At 38.1% G+C, this 16,631-nt stretch overlaps 1 protein-coding gene across 11 annotated transcripts in view; it reads left to right on the forward strand.

The window, feature by feature from the left end:
• The window catches only part of Srpk2 (SRSF protein kinase 2), a 195,857-nt gene that overhangs the window by 68,380 nt on the left and 110,846 nt on the right, over window positions 1-16,631 (forward strand). For 9 of the 11 annotated variants that reach the window (XM_027393411.2, XM_035451591.1, XM_027393415.2 and 6 more), the window contains one exon: window positions 2,285-2,348. The exons of the other annotated variants lie outside the window; for them this stretch is intronic. In XM_027393411.2, coding sequence (XP_027249212.1) covers window positions 2,311-2,348 — 38 coding nt within the window. In that variant the 5' untranslated portion in view covers window positions 2,285-2,310. The remainder of the gene's footprint in view (window positions 1-2,284; window positions 2,349-16,631) is intronic. 11 annotated transcript variants of the gene reach the window in all.

A 16,631-nucleotide genomic window follows, 5' to 3' on the forward strand; every position in this document is an offset into this window, starting at 1 on the left:
GGTAATCAGACCTAGTGATGGTAACAGATTAGGTAGGAATAAATAGGTAATGGTGCAGATGGGAAGGCAGATAGGGCCTCACAACATACGACACTAATGTAGAGTTTATAATCATTGATGAATCTTTTCGTTTTTTGTGGAACTAAACAAATCTCATGATTTGGAGAAAATGTGAAAGGAATATTGGAAACCCTTTCTTGTATTACTAGAATGTGTTTGGCTCCATAGCCTTAAAATAGTATATATATATCTGAAGTAATGTAATATATATATATATATATATATATATATATATATATATATAAAATTACTGAAGTAAGATGTTAAAATATAAAACACTTTTTGCTACAGAGTATTGACATAGTGAAGGTGGTTCAAGTACAATTTCATTATGAAATACCTACTCAAAAAATTCAGGGAGCCAGAAATACAGAGTACAGTTAACTTCTACATACAATAGCATATTGATTGAAAACAACAACAAAAGCAGCAACAACAACAGAAACATGTTGCTAATAAAGGGGAGAATAAAGTGGATTTAAGACGGTGGAACTGCCAAGAAAGTAGACAGGCCTGTGCCTCATTAATCCTTCAGGAAGTATTTATTGAGAGCCTGCTGTGCTTTACTTAACAATAGGCAGGGGGGTTTACCACAGGCTTTGCATGAAATAGTTAATTCTCCACAGTAGTCAATCAAGGAGAAACATTTGCCCCCATTTTATAGATGAGGAGATAGAGGCTTTAGAGATGTAGGCAATTTCCCAAGGTCCCATGGTTACTGAAAATGAAGAAGTGTGTTTCTAAGTCCCAGGCAGAGCCAGTTCTCTTTTTGAAGTTGGGGGGTAGGGAGCTTTACTGAACAATTTCAGTGTGGCCCCTTGGGTTGGGCTCTGTAAATTACCTCAGAATTCTCAAGGAAAGTTTTATTGTTATGCCAATTTTATTAATTTTATAATGCCTATATGATGAGGATGTATGGTTAAATTAAAGAAATCCCTTAACACTTGGAAAAAATTTTCCTACTCTGTTGCATTTTATGCAACTAGTTTTTTTTTTCATTTTCTTATATTTTAATTTTATTAGTGTAATCAGTATTTAAAAACATTGTTTTACCTCAAGGAAACACCCACACCCACAATTCCTGAGAACTTACGGCCTTCCAATGATAGACTTATTTATTTATTTATTTATTTGTTTATTTCTGGAGCTGAGGACTAAACATAGGGCCTTGCACTTGGTAAGCTACCACTGAGCTAAATCTGTAACTCTTGATTGTTTTATTTTTAACATGAACTTTTTAAAATTATAAATGTATGCTGTAATTAAAAAATATAGTTGAAAATACTTTTCAGGAACAGAAAAAACAGCTTTTCATATGAAGTGGTAATACTAGGTTTTACTCAATTGAAATTTTGAGCTTTGGCTAGTTGTGGTGTGTTTAAAGGCAAGTGTGGTATAGTTTTCCCGGGTCTCTCTTCCATTTAAGTCTTTCTCCTACCTAACTTGATTCTAGCAACCATCTTCTTAGTTAATTGAACTTGTACTTAAATTTCTGACGTAGGCGTTATTGCCAGTCAGTCCTTTTCTAAAAAGGACAAGACTATCGTCTTAGCTCGGTACCTGGGTGTTGCTGTTCACTTGTGTACTTCGAAGGAGGAGGGGAAAACATGTAAAAAAAAGAAGCCTTTTTAAAGGTGTTAGGGACTAGATATTAAATATATCTTTAGTTAAAAGCAATCAGGAAAGTATAACAAAGATTAAGCATATTTTAATCATTGAATTGGGGTTTTGATTTAATATTTCATTCTTAAGTGACAAAAATGATTCACTGAGCCATATTTTTTAGGGCTAATCAAATAGAAGGAAGCAGGGGTTGCATATCTGTTCATTGTAGACTGAAACATAATTTAGTCTTCTTAAATTGTTTAGTATATTGAGTTTAGATGTTGGTATTTCTTGATTATATTCTAATTTGTTCAATTTGAAACCTTTTAATAGAGCCCGGGTAGTTCTACCTTAAAAAAAAAAAAAAAGGACACCCCTCTGCTGAAAAGAAATGGTACTTCCTGCTTTCATAAACAGTCATGTGCATAGTTTAGCAAGGCCTGATGCCTCTGGAGCTTTTTCCCTTTATAGCACCATTGAATCCGAGTCCTAACAGAAGTACTGTGAATCTTTTGGCCTCATTCTGAACAAAAGGGATTAGAGAAGAAAAACCTCTTGATATAAGGCTTATAAGCAAGGGCGGGCAATCTTGGTTGTGAATATTTTCTGATTTTTCCAGAAATCAAGCAGAAGATTGAGCTGCTGATGTCAGTTAACTCTGAGAAGTCGTCCTCTTCAGAAAGGTACAGCTGCATCTCTTGCATGAACAATTAATGGTGTAGCATTGCTAAGGAACAAACAGGACACAGTCTTTTCCTTGTCAAGTTTGCTGTATAATGTGCTGCATGCTGGCATTGTGCTGTATTGAAGATGTGTGTTTGGGCAAGCTGTTGTGCTTTGCGAAGGGTAATTGATTTTTTTTTTTTTTAGAAAAACAGTCAGCTTTATCAGCTGCAGCATGCACACCATAACACAGCAGACCGCTGGTTCATGTGTGACAGCTGCTGAGCGCTTAAGAAAATTAACCAAGAAAACCTCGCTACTGTGAGATTTTTATTCTTAGATTTTGAGGTTGCTGCTACATAGAATTTCCAAGGTTATTTATGATATCTAGCTTAAATGTAGTTATTTTTTTCTTGTAATAAGTATTGTATTTTTTAATGTACAAAGGGAGTGCCATTTGTATATAGCTTAGGAATTGCAAACCCACAGATTAGTCACATTCTCAGAAAGAGATGTGATGTTTCTTCAAGTCTCTGCTAGGCAGTGGGAACAGTTACTGCATGCAGTAATGGTTCATGCCCGCAGGTAAGGACAAAATGACTCAGAAGTATTTTTAAAGCAATTATTTTATCTGTCATTCATATGATTATACCTGTAAGGATGTACTTCATGAAAATTACTATTTTGCCTTATAAGCAAAATGAAGATGTTTTTATTTGCTGTAAAAAATGAGACTAAAGTTCCATATTTTAATAAGTAAATTCTGTGTTTACTTGTTTATCAAAATTGTATATATACAGTATATATCCAGGATGTTTTAAATTGAGGTTCTTAGGCAAAGAGTTGATGGTTACCTTTTCTTTCGCTTATCAATTTATACTTAATGTTGATAATTGTATTAAGCCATGTTGATTCATCTTTTTTAGGGCCAATTTTCAGGGCTGTCTTTGCTGTTCATAGATTGAAAATTTAGGAAAATAATGTGGAAAATTACTTGGTCATAAGGAAATGATACAGGAAAAATACTGTTAAAACAAAATCTAGCTGACCCTCCATGGCAAAGTGTGTTCTTGAGGAAGACTCGATGTGACAGCAGCAAGATCATACTGACTTACTAGAATGGGGATAAGTCTGTGCTTACAACTTTGGTTACAAATGAAGATGTAACTACTTTCTGTAGAGATTGAAAATTAAAAAACAACTAAGAAGGTTTGGGATTTTTCTCAACCTTCTTCTAACTTCTGGTTTGTGGTTAGCCACCCGATTTTAATTATGTTTGTTGAACTGCAAAACAATCTTCAGCCTTGTGAATGTTCTGCCAGTAAAATGGTGGTGATGGAGCAGCCGAGGTATGGTGCACGCAGTGAGCAGCAAGCAAGCATTGGTGGTAGGGTTAGAGTTTTGTAGTAGAGTGTACTTAATGAGAATTATGCAGCCTTCTTCGGTAGCATGAATTCTTTATTGATAAATTGACGGATTAACACAGTGAATGAATATTTCTGAAAAAGAAGTTAGGAGTAAGTAAATTATTTTCTGACTAAAACTCATTGGGTGGAAAAATATGCTAAAATATTTTCATGATTTTATTTATGTAGGCTCTTGTGGCTACTTGAAAGAAAAGAGAACACTTGTTGTCATAATTATATAGACTTGTGCATGGTTGACTGGGGTTTGCCTTGTTGATTATGATTTTAGTAGTTATGTAGAGTTATATTAGGCAGTTGTGATATCCTCACTTAGGTGGTGAGTATGATTTATGCATCAATTCAATATTTTGTAAGTGTAAATGTTGTTTAATTAATATAAGTATATTAAAATGTCCTCTTCTTCTGCATTTCACTAAAAGCCGTATCATTTGACCTTTTAGTTTATTTAGAGCAGTGTTTCTCAACCTTCCTAATGCTGTGAATCTTCGTGTTGTGGTGACCCCCAACCATAAAGTTATTTTCATTCCTACTTCATAACTGTAATTTTGCTACTGTTATGAATTGTAATGTAAATGTCTGTGTTTCTTGATGGTCCCAGCTAACCCTGTGAAAGGGTCAGTTTACCCCCCAAAGAGATCACAACCCACAGGTTGAGAACTGGTGATTTAGAAGAATCTGTAAAAGAAAAATCTCAAGTGTGAAAAGTTCATTATCTAATACCAATGTCTTGCCCAGAATGTAACAATCACCACAGTTTTCAATTCATTGTTAGCTATTAGATCTTAAAAATATTTTATTAAGTTTTTAAAAAATGGATTTTTTTAAAAAAAGAAATGATTAATGATTTTATGCAAAGTAACTTAAGTGTTAGAGATCTTTGGAGATTCTCACACAGGGCCAAGATTCCAGATGCCTATAGGTAGGTAGGACAGAGAAACCTGGTTTCTTTCTCCAAAGAGGGAGAAGCTGTTGAGTTGTGTGACACCACAAGGTATTGTCCTGTACTTGGCTCTGTCCCTGCAGTTTAGAGGCTCTTATGAGAGCTCTTGTAGAGACAGTAATTCTGAATATAAAGTGTAATAGGTGTGCAATCTGTGCTGGGACGTTGTCGGTAGCACTTTCACTGTATGTACACTTTTAATCCACTATACAGAAAATGCTCGTCTTGTGGAAGGTAGTGTTGGCTGCATTATTTTCTGTTCATAACTTTTCTAAAATGGGAAAAGTATAATAAAGAAAAATCCAACTTAGTTTAATTAGGTAGACTTTTTTCATTTATTATATTTAAATTATAAACAAGCCTGCTTCACAAGTAAATCCCAGCTCCCTCTCCCTCCCCTCCTCCTTGCCCCCCACCAATGTTGTAGACTTTTGAGGAGACTCCTTCATTGAAAATGAAATTGTTCCAAAGTAAAATGTGTTTAGATAATGCAGTGTACTAATGGCTCACAATGGTTCTTGAAATTAATTTTAAAGTTAAGCTTTTAGCTCAGATGAAATAATGGAGACCCCGTAAGAATGTCACTTGGTAGAGGAGAAATGCAGTGCACATGCTCCACTTAGGAAGGCTGAGTCACAAGCCAGTGTTAATGCAGCTACACTCGCTATAGTTGAGTTTTAGATGCTATGCTTAGAAGAGAGAAGAAAAAAAAATTACCACCCCCCAGAAGAAAGTTTTAACTTAGTTTTCGCAAGATTCATAGCAAAGAATATTATTGAATGAATGATCAATTAAAAAACAACTGATGTGTGTTTCGGCCAGTTAAGAGGGGACATCTGCTGCAAGAGAGTGCCTTCTGGAGATTCCAGGAATAAATCCTACTACAAATATTTCTTTTTTCTTTTTTTCCTTTCTTTCTTTTCTTTTCTTTTCTTTTTCTTTTTTTTTTAGTTGAATGCCTGTTGAATGAATGAACACATTGATTGATTTGTTAACATGGTAGTGATGGTGCCTAGGCATGGTTTACTCTTTTATCTACTCCCATTTAGTGTAGTAAACGGAATAGTTAATGGCAAAATTTAAGTTTTCATCTTCTTCCTCCCCCTTTTGCTTTGCTCTGTCCGTACCACTCCTGGAGTTTATTAGGTGGTGAAGAGGAGGAATAGTAACCACAGCTAGGAAAAGGGTAGCGACTACTCACTAAGCAATCCAGGTATCATTTCTCCTGTTGGTTGGTTGGTTGGTTGTTGGCACTGAAAATTGAACCAGATACTACTAAATTCTTAATAAGATGAGCAGAGGGAGAGTCCAGAATGAATGAGAAGGAGTATGTCCCATAATCACCTAAAAACTAGTAATTCAGTGTACTTATTAAGATTTGCGTTTTCTCGGGGAAAGGAATCTAAAAGTACAGTCTCTTTGTACTTGTAATTGTGACATTTTTAGTGTCATAAAGAGGGTCTTTGTAGCATCCCAGATCGTCAGCAAATACTGAGTCCACAAGTTGCTCACTGCCTTTTTTCATGAAGGGAGAAAAGTCATAAATGTTATGCTGTGGCCTGTATTTGACTAGTGCTGTATAAGAGCATTTCACATACACAACTTGTGCTTGCTCACTTGTGTCTTTTCATTTCTTATTTTGGAGCAAACAGAAACCTTGAATAGTGAGAAAGGAGAAGTTTGATGGTAATGGAGACCCCAGAGAAAGGTGTCCTTCATTTGCTGTGGACTGTGGTGAGGTCAAAGCATCTCTCCCCCAGGTTTCTCCTCTCCTCTCTCTCTCTCCCCTAGCCCACACACTAGGCTGTACACTTAGTGACGACTGTACTTTTCCTGTTTCCAGTCCTCACCTTTTAATTTCTCCATTTACAGGATAGGTTCCCCCCCCCTTTTTTTTTTCAGAATGGTAGAATGAGTCAAAGTGGTTGCTGAATACTTACTTGTTTATATTTTGTATTCATTAGAATTTTTATTGACGATAATGGGATTTTTCAGACCATATGAAATATAGTTCTGTGGATTTTTTTTTAAAAGATTAGTTTGTGGTGTTTTTGTTGTTACTGTTTTTTTTTTTAATTTAGTTTATGATTTTTGTGCTTCATGTGTGTAGTCATCACTTTCCAGTATGTATCGCTTGGGTCTGCTTCTATCCATTTCATCTATGGATGGATGTTGGGGGCTATTTGTTGTTTGTGGCTGTGGACTGAGGAATAGCTGCCATTGAGCACTTGTATGTATGTCTTTTTTTTTTAAGAATTTATTTATTTGTTGTGTATACAACATTTTGCTTCCATATATATCTGCACACCAGACGAGGGCACCAGATCTCATTATAGATGGTTGTGAGCCACCATGTGGTTGCTGGGAATTGAACTCAGGACCTCTGGAAGAGCAGTCAGTGCTCTTAACCTCTGAGCCATCCCTCCAGCCCATGTCTTTTGATAAGTGAACTTGTGTATGCATTTCTGTTGAAGCTAGGTTTATAAACGGCCAGGGACTGTTTTTGAGGATTGATGTTAAAAAGGAGATGAGCATTATAACTTACCCGTGTCATAGGGGAACCATCCCACTGATTATCATCTTTGAACAGGTCCTAGAGGCCATGCATGTTAACATTAGTTTTCAGATTTAGTTTCAATAGCAAAATAATTACTTGGGTAAATCCTTTTATGAGTTTACCTCATAAACTTTGTAAAGAGCCTACTTTTACGAACTGGGGAGATAAATCAGTGTTGTGACATCATTTTCATCCCTTTTGTTTTTTATTTTGGTTTTTCAAGACAGGGTTTCTCTGTGGCTTTGGAGGCTGTCCTGGAACTAGCTCTTGTAGACCAGGCTGGTCTTGAACTCACAGAGATCCACCTGCCTCTGCCTCCCGAGTGCTGGGATTAAAGGTGTGCGCCACCAACGCCCGGCTACACTGTTAGCTTTTTAAGTTGTACTTGCTCTTGAAAATTTCTTGAACCAGCATAAAAGTGCAGTCTTCCCATTTAATTTTTGATTAAAAAATAACACATTTATCTGAGTTGCCCCACTGTTGGTAATTGTATGTAATACCTTCTACACTATTATATTTGTTATCAACTTAAACTTTGATTGTGTCTGATTTCTGATGTTACGAATGTTGCTTACCTCATAGCCTATGTAAACTATTTAAAACACAATCTGTTGGATAGGTCATTGACTGTAAAAACCCTTCACCTGTATTCCCATGGTTCTTAGGCTAAAGGTAATATGAGGTCTGGGCTACTAAACTCACAGGCATAGATTAAATTATAGTCACAACAAATTTATATTAGCTCTTATAAACTATTAAGATTACAAATCTTGCTGGGTGGTGGTGGAGCACGCCTTTAATCCCAGCTGTCAGAGGGCAAAGGCAGGCGGATCTCTGTGAGTTCAAGGCCAGTCTGGTCTACAGAGTGAGTTCCAGGACAGCTAGAACTGTTACACAAAGAAACCCTGTCTCAAAAAAAAAAAACCAAAAAAAAAAAAAAAGTTCTAGTGTTTGTATCATATATTTTATTATTACACTTTTTACATTTATTTTAATGTAAAATAGAAACTAAGATAAATCTGAATGGTTTCCATTTCTTTACAACAACAAAAAACATTAAAACCATACATTTTCCCCCTAGTGTCAGTGTTTTGTATTCTGTTTGTTGCTTTTTGGTCACATCTTTCACACTGCACTAATAGTTACGGTATCATGCCTTTCTGTTTACATTTAATTGTAGTTAAACACAGACAATATAACAAATTGGATGGTATTCTAAAATGCATTATTTCAAAAGAATTTTTCAGGCTCTATCAGAGATGAAGAAACAGTGTCCTGAGTTTTGTCTAGATGCTCCTGCATGAGAGAATAACCTGAGCCATAGCCTCTGCTTATAATGAATCTGCAAATGTCATAAAGTGACACGTCAGATCCTCTCCATGCAAGAAGCTTGGAAAAGAAGCACAACCCTGAGTATATATTACTAAGTCCTAGGTACCAAATATCTAACGTTATTTTGCATAACAGTGGTGTCACTTCCTATTATCTTGGAGCCTTCTTTTTGTTGTTTATTCATTAAAAAGATTGTGTATCTCTGTGTGCATTTTGTGGGTATGTGGCCATGGTGAACAGAGAGTGGGCAGAAGACCGCTTTGTGCAGTCTGCTCTCTTCCATCATTTTGTATGTTCTGGGATCAAACTGAGGTTGTGAGACTTGTACAGCAGACACTTCACCCACTGAGTCACCTTGCTCCCTCATTTTTGCTTTAGAAACTGAGGTCTTTCTTTGTAACCAAGATTGGCCTGGAACTTGAGATCCTCTTGCCTCAGTCTCCTGATTACTGGGATTACTGGCTTGTGATACCAGTATAAATCTTTTCTTAATTGGTAAGTTATATGAATTTACCATGGTTCTGAACGAACTGTGCTCAGCAGCTGTTATGGTAACAATGACAAAAAATAACTACTTTTAATGACCGTAGTTCAGATTCATGATGCAGCAGAATTCTTTATATAGTGTGGGGCTGGAAAAAAATCAAGACTAATATTTATGGATTATATTTGTTACCCGTCTATCTAGCATTTATCAACAGTTGCTACGAACCATTCACTCAGTGGTTTCTAAATCTGCACACCCCAAAGACAGCACAAAATTGTAGAATGTCTCCAGATAATTGATGTACACAATTTGTACAGAAGGTAAGATTGGTGAGTGCTTGTACCTGTAGCTTGCTTTGTTTCTTGGGCAGAGCTGAGCACTGTTTCATGGAGATACCATTGTGGGTGGCCCTTGGCACCCCTTAAAAGTACTGCATATAACCAGAAATTGAATTTCTTTTTTAAAACATATTTTCTTAACATTTTTACTATCTTTATGTATATGTGTGTTTTACCTGCATGTATGTCTGTGTATTATATGTGTGCAGTGACCACGGATGTCAGAAGAGGGTGCTGGATTCCCTAGAACTGAAGTTACAGATGGTTGTGAGCTGTTATGTGGCTGGAATTGAACCTGGGTCCTCTGGGAAAGCAGCCAGTGCTGCTACCTGCTGAGACATCTCTCTAGCCAGAAAAATTACATTTCTGGGCAAAGTACTTTAAAAGGTCAGAGCAGAAGGGTGCAGGTAACGTCCATGGCATACGAGGGAGGGCTGATTATGTGGACACACGAGCCAAGGTTCGTTAGCTCTTCGGCCCTTTTATTTTTTCTCACTTTTGGATTTCTATGTTGGCTCTCTCCAGTGAAAGAGCGTCTGATCTCAGATGCAGATAGATCATAATAAACCCTTTTCTCTGTGCCATAACACAGTGGTCACCTGTGCAGACCTACTGAGAGGGATTTTCAGATCATGAGCACTTAGTGTCACATCATAGGCAGAAGGCATATAGTTAAAGTTGTTCCCCCTCCCCCCTCTCCTTCCCCTCCCCTGTCCTTTTGTGTAGCCCTGGCTGTCCAGCACTAGACTAAGTTATATTCATTACAAGGGTAGATTTCCAGATTGTTGTAACATTTTAGGCATTCTGACCCTGGTAACCACTGCTGAGAACTGTATTCTCAGATACTGAGGCTTTCCTGTCAAATAGATCTATAAAATCAAACATGTACTTTATAGCAGTAGAACTGTTGCCAAAAACAAAACACATCATAGTGACACTTGGAGTTTACTTCCTACCCTTACACATTTTTTCCTTATGCTCTTAAAGAATATTCAGTAGCTTAGTTTTTGTAGTGTTATTTACACACACACACACACACACACACACACACACACACACACACACACACACACCATTTATTATTTCTATTGGCTGGAGAGATGCTTCAGTGGTTAACAGCAAGTGCTGCTTTCCCAGGGGATCAGAGTTTGATTGGCAGCACTTATGTCAGGCTGGTTGTTGAATGCCTCTGGCCTCTGCTGGCACCTGTGTGCAAGCATGGGCACACACACTGGATTAAAAGATAAAATAAATACTAAAAATATTTAAAAGTCTGTGTTTGTGTGTGTCTCACTGGAGTGTGGATGCCTGCAGAGGCCAGAGAGGATATAGGAGCCCTTAGAGCAAGATTTGCAGGCAGTTGTGAACTGTCTGATGTGGGTGCTCGGAACAAAGGGTCCTCCAGAAGAACAGAAAGTGCCCTTAATCACTGAATCCTCTCTCCATCCCTGCAGAGTGAGTTTTAAAAGACAAGGAAAGTGAAGTCCATATAACCGACTTAAGGAAAAGACTTGGAGATTCTTGTATTTAGTCATACATTTATGAATACTCAAGGTGTCCTTACTGTACCCTTGACTAGCTGTTAGCTGTCAAGTAGAATAATTAATCAGTGAGAAAAAAATGTGTATTCTTTTTGTAATAATGAATCTTAATTTTTTAAAGCAATTCAAGAAGTTATATCCAAATTTTTTATCTCAGGCAGACGGTAAAACATTCAACACAGATGGCTAGCTTGTATATGGTCTCTCTCTCCCTTCTCCCCTTTTTTACTTTTTTCTTCCCTCCTCTTCATACTCCCCACTTCTCCTTATGTAGCCCAGGTACTTAAATTTTCTGTTATAGTCCTCAAACTCACGATTCTCCCACTTGAGCCTCAAGAGTTTGGGGTCACATACATAAACCGGCACAGCTGCCATAGCCTTTGGATTTTTCAACTAGGAAAGTTTGGTCTGAGTTCTTAAGTTTCACCCTATCTATGCATTGTCTAACTCATTTGATCTATATTATACTATTTGGGTAAAAAATTATCTCCTTATTATAAGTCAGATTAGTAATTTAGTAATTCACTATTACTTGTTTCTTGATAAAATCCTTTTAAGATTTCTTAGGAGATGCTAAGTTTCTCTTCTTTTAGCGAGAATGTTAATCTCCCACATCTTACTCATCAGGATGTAGCTCCTCTTCCTAATGTTTTGCTAGCTGAAAACAGAATGTATTGAATATCTTATTGTTAAATTTTGAAGGAAAAGATAAAATGATACAGATCTTAGTTGTAAAATTGATAAATGAAGATAGATTATCTTTAATGGTATTCAAACCCATCCACCTACTTACTCACCCATTTGAACTTCAAGTTATTCTTGCTATACAGTTTTAGCCAGTGCTAAAAAAAAGGGGGGGGGGTTAAAACTTGCACGGAATTTTGGTTCTTGTCCCCCTCACTATTTTTTTTTTTTTTTTTTTTTTTTTTTGGTGAAATGTACCAGAGTTTGTAAAAACATTCCTTGGAGCTAAACTGCCTGTCTAATATATTATTCCTTGGACCTGGAATGGGCATGTTTCCTGAGGCAGAGTGATAGCATGTACCGTAGTGCTTCTGGGTAAGGAAGCTTTACAACAGTGAGGGAAGGGAAGTGTCATAGCACTGATGAAAGAAACTTTTTGTTTAGTTTCAACCTTTTCCAGTAAAGAGAAAAAAGTCTGCCTTTTTTTCTTACTGGGTGTTTTACTTATTTGATTAAGTGAAAAACTCTAAGAAATGAACACATTAGTCACTCATGACATTTCCCCTGGGTTGGGGTCTTGATGGTATCACGATGACAAGATTACTTCCCTTCCATGGTAGGTGCAGGTGTTTATTGCAAGGGATGCGAATGAAAAAATTGTATTTGTTGAAGTGAATTTTTCTTCCTTATTTGCAAAAACCTCCTGAGTAGCTTTGGTTCCTGGGATGCTAAGATGAGCCCTTCCTAGAGGCAGGGTAGCTTCAGCCTGGCCATCCAACTTGCTTTGGAAGAAGAGGAAAGTTGTCTACCTTACCCAGGGTTTCTGCACCAGATTTAATAGCTAGTGATAAAGGTGGAGCTAATTTTCGTAGTAGTAGAACTTACCTGCTGCTCATGCCTGCTGAAGGAGAACCACAGATTGACTATATAGAGGACATTAAAGGCTTCCTGATACATTGGTTTATAGAAAAGACTAGATCAGCACATCAGTAATTTTTTGTCATAGTTTGGCAAATTAATACTTTTAAATAATATATTTGTTAATTCTTTGAGAATGCCATACAGTATATTTTGTGATCATATAAATCCCTTGCCTACCCCTCCCAGGTTCTTCTCCACCTCCCTCCCTATCCAGCTTAATGTGCTCTTATTTTCTTCTTTAAAAACCCAGAAAACTGGCCTGGAGAGATGGCTCAGCCGTTAAAGGCTAGGCTCACAACCAAAAATATAAAAACTCAGAAAATTTATTGTTATTTATTGATGTACATTTATTTTTGAGTTATTTTCACTAAGGAGCTGTCCTAGTTAAGGTTTTTATTGCTGTGTAGAAACACCATGACCACACCATGACACCACGGCAACTCTTATAAAGGAAAACATTTAATTGGGGCTGGCTTACAGTTCAGAGGTTTGGTCTATATCATCACAACAGAACATGGTGGTGTTCATGCAGACATGGTGCTGGAGAAGGAGCTGAGAGTTTTACATCTTGATCCACAGACAGTAGAAGCAACTATGTGTCACACTGAGCATAAAGGAAACCTTAAAGCCCACCCCCACAGTGACATAATCCTCCAAGAAAACCACACCTCTAATAGTGCCTCTCCCTAGTGGGGGTGGACATTTTTTTTTTTCAAAATCAGGCTTGTTCCTGTATCACAATGCAAAAATTCATCCAGTCCAGCTTCAAAAGTCCCATAATCTGTAACAGTCTCAAACTTATTTAAAAATGTAAAGTTCAAAGGCTTTTTGGAGATTCATTCAATCTCTTAACTGTAATCCCCTGTAAAATCAAAACCAAAAATCATGTCACATAAATGTCACAGGATATCCATTACCATTCCAAAGTAGAGGAAAGGGAGGATAGTGAGGAAGTATTGGACCAAGCAAGACCAAAAACCATCTAGGCAAACTCCAAACTCTATATCTCCGTGTCTGATGTCAAGATGCTCTTCAGATCTCCAACTCTTTTCAGCTTTGTTGACTGCAATACACTTCTTTCTCTTGGGCTGATTCCACTCCTGTTAACAGCTCTCCTTGGCAGGTATCCCACAACTCTGGCATATCCAATATCTTGGTGCCTTCAAGGCAATTCATGCAATGGCCTCTCTGGGCCTCCATTCAGGGACACTCCTGACACATGCCTGGTCTCTTGGCTTTCCTTAGTCAAGCTGGAAGGTTCCATAACTATTTTTTCTATCATTGACTCTAAAGCCAGAATCATGTGGCCTAACTTTCCCTGATCTGCTGCTGCTGGGACTGGAACATGCTCCCCTCCCCCATTTAATTATGTCTTCCCCAGCTTTCGTTTTCAGTGCTTACCTTCACTTCCTAACCTTGGCTGCCCTAAAACTGGATCTGTAGAACAGGCTGTCCTCAAACTTAGAGATCCACCTGCATCTGCTTTGCAGGTGCTAGGATGAAAGACATGCACTACTACATCTGGCTCTAAGCTTTTCTTTAATTTTATTTTTACAGTTTGGAAACTTAGCTGGGTGGGATCTTGCCCTGAGCTCACCACTCCCTTTATTCAATTTCTTGGTCTGTTTATCTCCTTGAACACAGGACTTAGCTTCTTTCCATTTCCTGGTGCTCCTTTCCCCTTCATATTGTGTATTTCTCAGCTTGTGTCTTTTCATTATAAATCTTCATTAGAGTTACCATTAATAATCACACAACTAGCCTGTTTTGAGATTTCCTCTGCCAAGGGAATCATTCCAAATCACTTTATCCTCAGGCAGATTTTTCAGACAAGGGCAAAAGGCAGCTACATTATTCACCAAAATAACACAAGAATAATCTGTAGGCAGCATACTAAAATTCTCTCTGGAACCTCTTTAGCCAGGCTCCCACAGTTCAAACCCTCAGCATACTGTTTTCCATGCTCCAACTAGTATGGCCCATTAAGCCCCACTTAAAAGTGTTCAACTGCTTTTCTAATCCAAACTCCCGAAGTCCACATTCCTCTAAAGGAAAGCATGGTCAGGCCTATCACAGCAAGACCCCAGTCTCTGGTACCAACTTCTGTCTTAGTTGGAGTGCCATGACTATGGCACCTCTTTCTTTTTTTTAACTCTTTTTTTTTTTTTTTTTTTTACTTTTTATGAATATATTTTACAAATACACTGGAGAATCATGCAATGCTGCCTGCATTGGATGCAATCCTGGGCCACAAGTTTGCACATTCCTTTGCAACTGGATTTTTTAACTCTTATAAAACATTCATTTATTTATTTAGCATACAGTGTTCTGCTGGCATATATGCCTACATGCCAGAAGAGGGCACCAGATCGATCCCATTATAGATGGTTGTGAGTCACCATATGGTTACTGGGAATTGAACTCAGGACCTCTGGAAGAGCATCCAGGGCTGTTACCTTAGGAGCCATCTCTCTAGCCCCTTGGCATCTCTTATAAAGGAAAACATTTTATTTGGGGTGGATTACAGTTTCAGAGGTTTAGACCATTATCATGGTGGTATATGGCTTTGTGCAGGCCAACATGGTGTTGGAGAAGGAGCTGAGAGTTTTATATCTTGATCCACAGACAGCAGGAGTGTGTGTATCACAGGCCAGAATTGAGCGTGTAAGACCTCAAAGCTTACCTCCACAGTGACACACTTCCTCCAACCAGGCCACACCCACTCCAACAAAGCCACACCTCTTAATAGTGCCTCTCCCTATGGTCAAAGCATTCAAACACATGGGGTTGATACCTATTCAAACCACCACAGTAGCTCTGGCTGACCTGCAGCTCCCTGTATAGACCCAGCTGGCCTGCAGTTCCCTCTATAGATCAGGCTGGCTGGAACTCATAGATCTGCCTGCCTTTGCATTCTGAGAGAGGGAGAGAGAAAATAACTCACTGTGTCCCTAGTCTCCTGAGTACATGACACCATACCTGGCTGTGTCGATTGTATCTATCCATGGCATGATTTTTTTGGGGGGAGTGGGCTGCTGGCAGAAGGTTGAGACAGGGTCTCACTATGTAGCTCAGGTTGTCCTGAAACTTACCGTGTAATCCAAGCTGGCCATGATTTTGTTTTTACTGGCTCTTTTTAAAGTTTATTTTATTCCGGGCAGTGGTGGCACACCTGTGTGAAAATATTGTGCGGTGACTGACTTGGGACCCTCCATAAATACAGGGAGGCTACATTTTCTCCGTTGATAATGGAAGTCTTGGCCATTCATTTGCTTTTTTTAAAGACTGTCCCTCCTGCCTTAGCTATGTGAATGCTAGGGTTACAGGTGTGGATCACAACCCTGGCCTGACAGGTCACTTTCTCCACATCTCTCTTTTTATTCATTTTTAATTATTCATGATCTCTCAGAACATGATATATGCTGAGCAGTGCTGCGAGCATACAAATTGATGTTTTGAATGTCTTCAAGGATCCTGAAGCTTCAAAATATTCTGTTACCAACATATTTTCTAACATTGTGTTCTTTAAAACTAGTAGCAGTTTGTATAGCTAATCTTTGAAGATGTCAGAATGAATGGAATGTTCCCTAGTGGACCTCTGCTTCCAAAAATTTGCTGTTGTCAACCTGTCCATTTGTAGTCTCTGTTCTCCCAAAGCATGGACAGCCCATGGCACAAGGGAGATTAAGTTTGAATCTTTAGGAAGAAAATTGTTGGTTGAAATATATTCTGGGAGCCTGGTGGTATTGGTGCACGACTTTAATCCTAGGCAGAGGCAGGCAGATCTCTGAGTTTGAGACCAGCCTGGTCTACAGAGTGAGTTCCAGGACAGCTAGGGCTACACAGAGAAATCCTGTCTTGAAAAACAAGACAACAACAAAAAGAAATGCATCCTGAGGAGCAATTTTTTTGAAATTTTAATGACATCATTTCCCCTTCCTTTGTTTTCCCTCAAATTCATGATTCCTGTACACACACACACACACACACACACACACACCACACACACACACACACACACACACACAGGTTCCTATATATATATATATATATATATATATATATATATGTACAAC

This window comes from Cricetulus griseus, assembly GCF_003668045.3.
Source record: "Cricetulus griseus strain 17A/GY chromosome 1 unlocalized genomic scaffold, alternate assembly CriGri-PICRH-1.0 chr1_0, whole genome shotgun sequence".
NCBI lineage: Eukaryota > Metazoa > Chordata > Mammalia > Rodentia > Cricetidae > Cricetulus > Cricetulus griseus.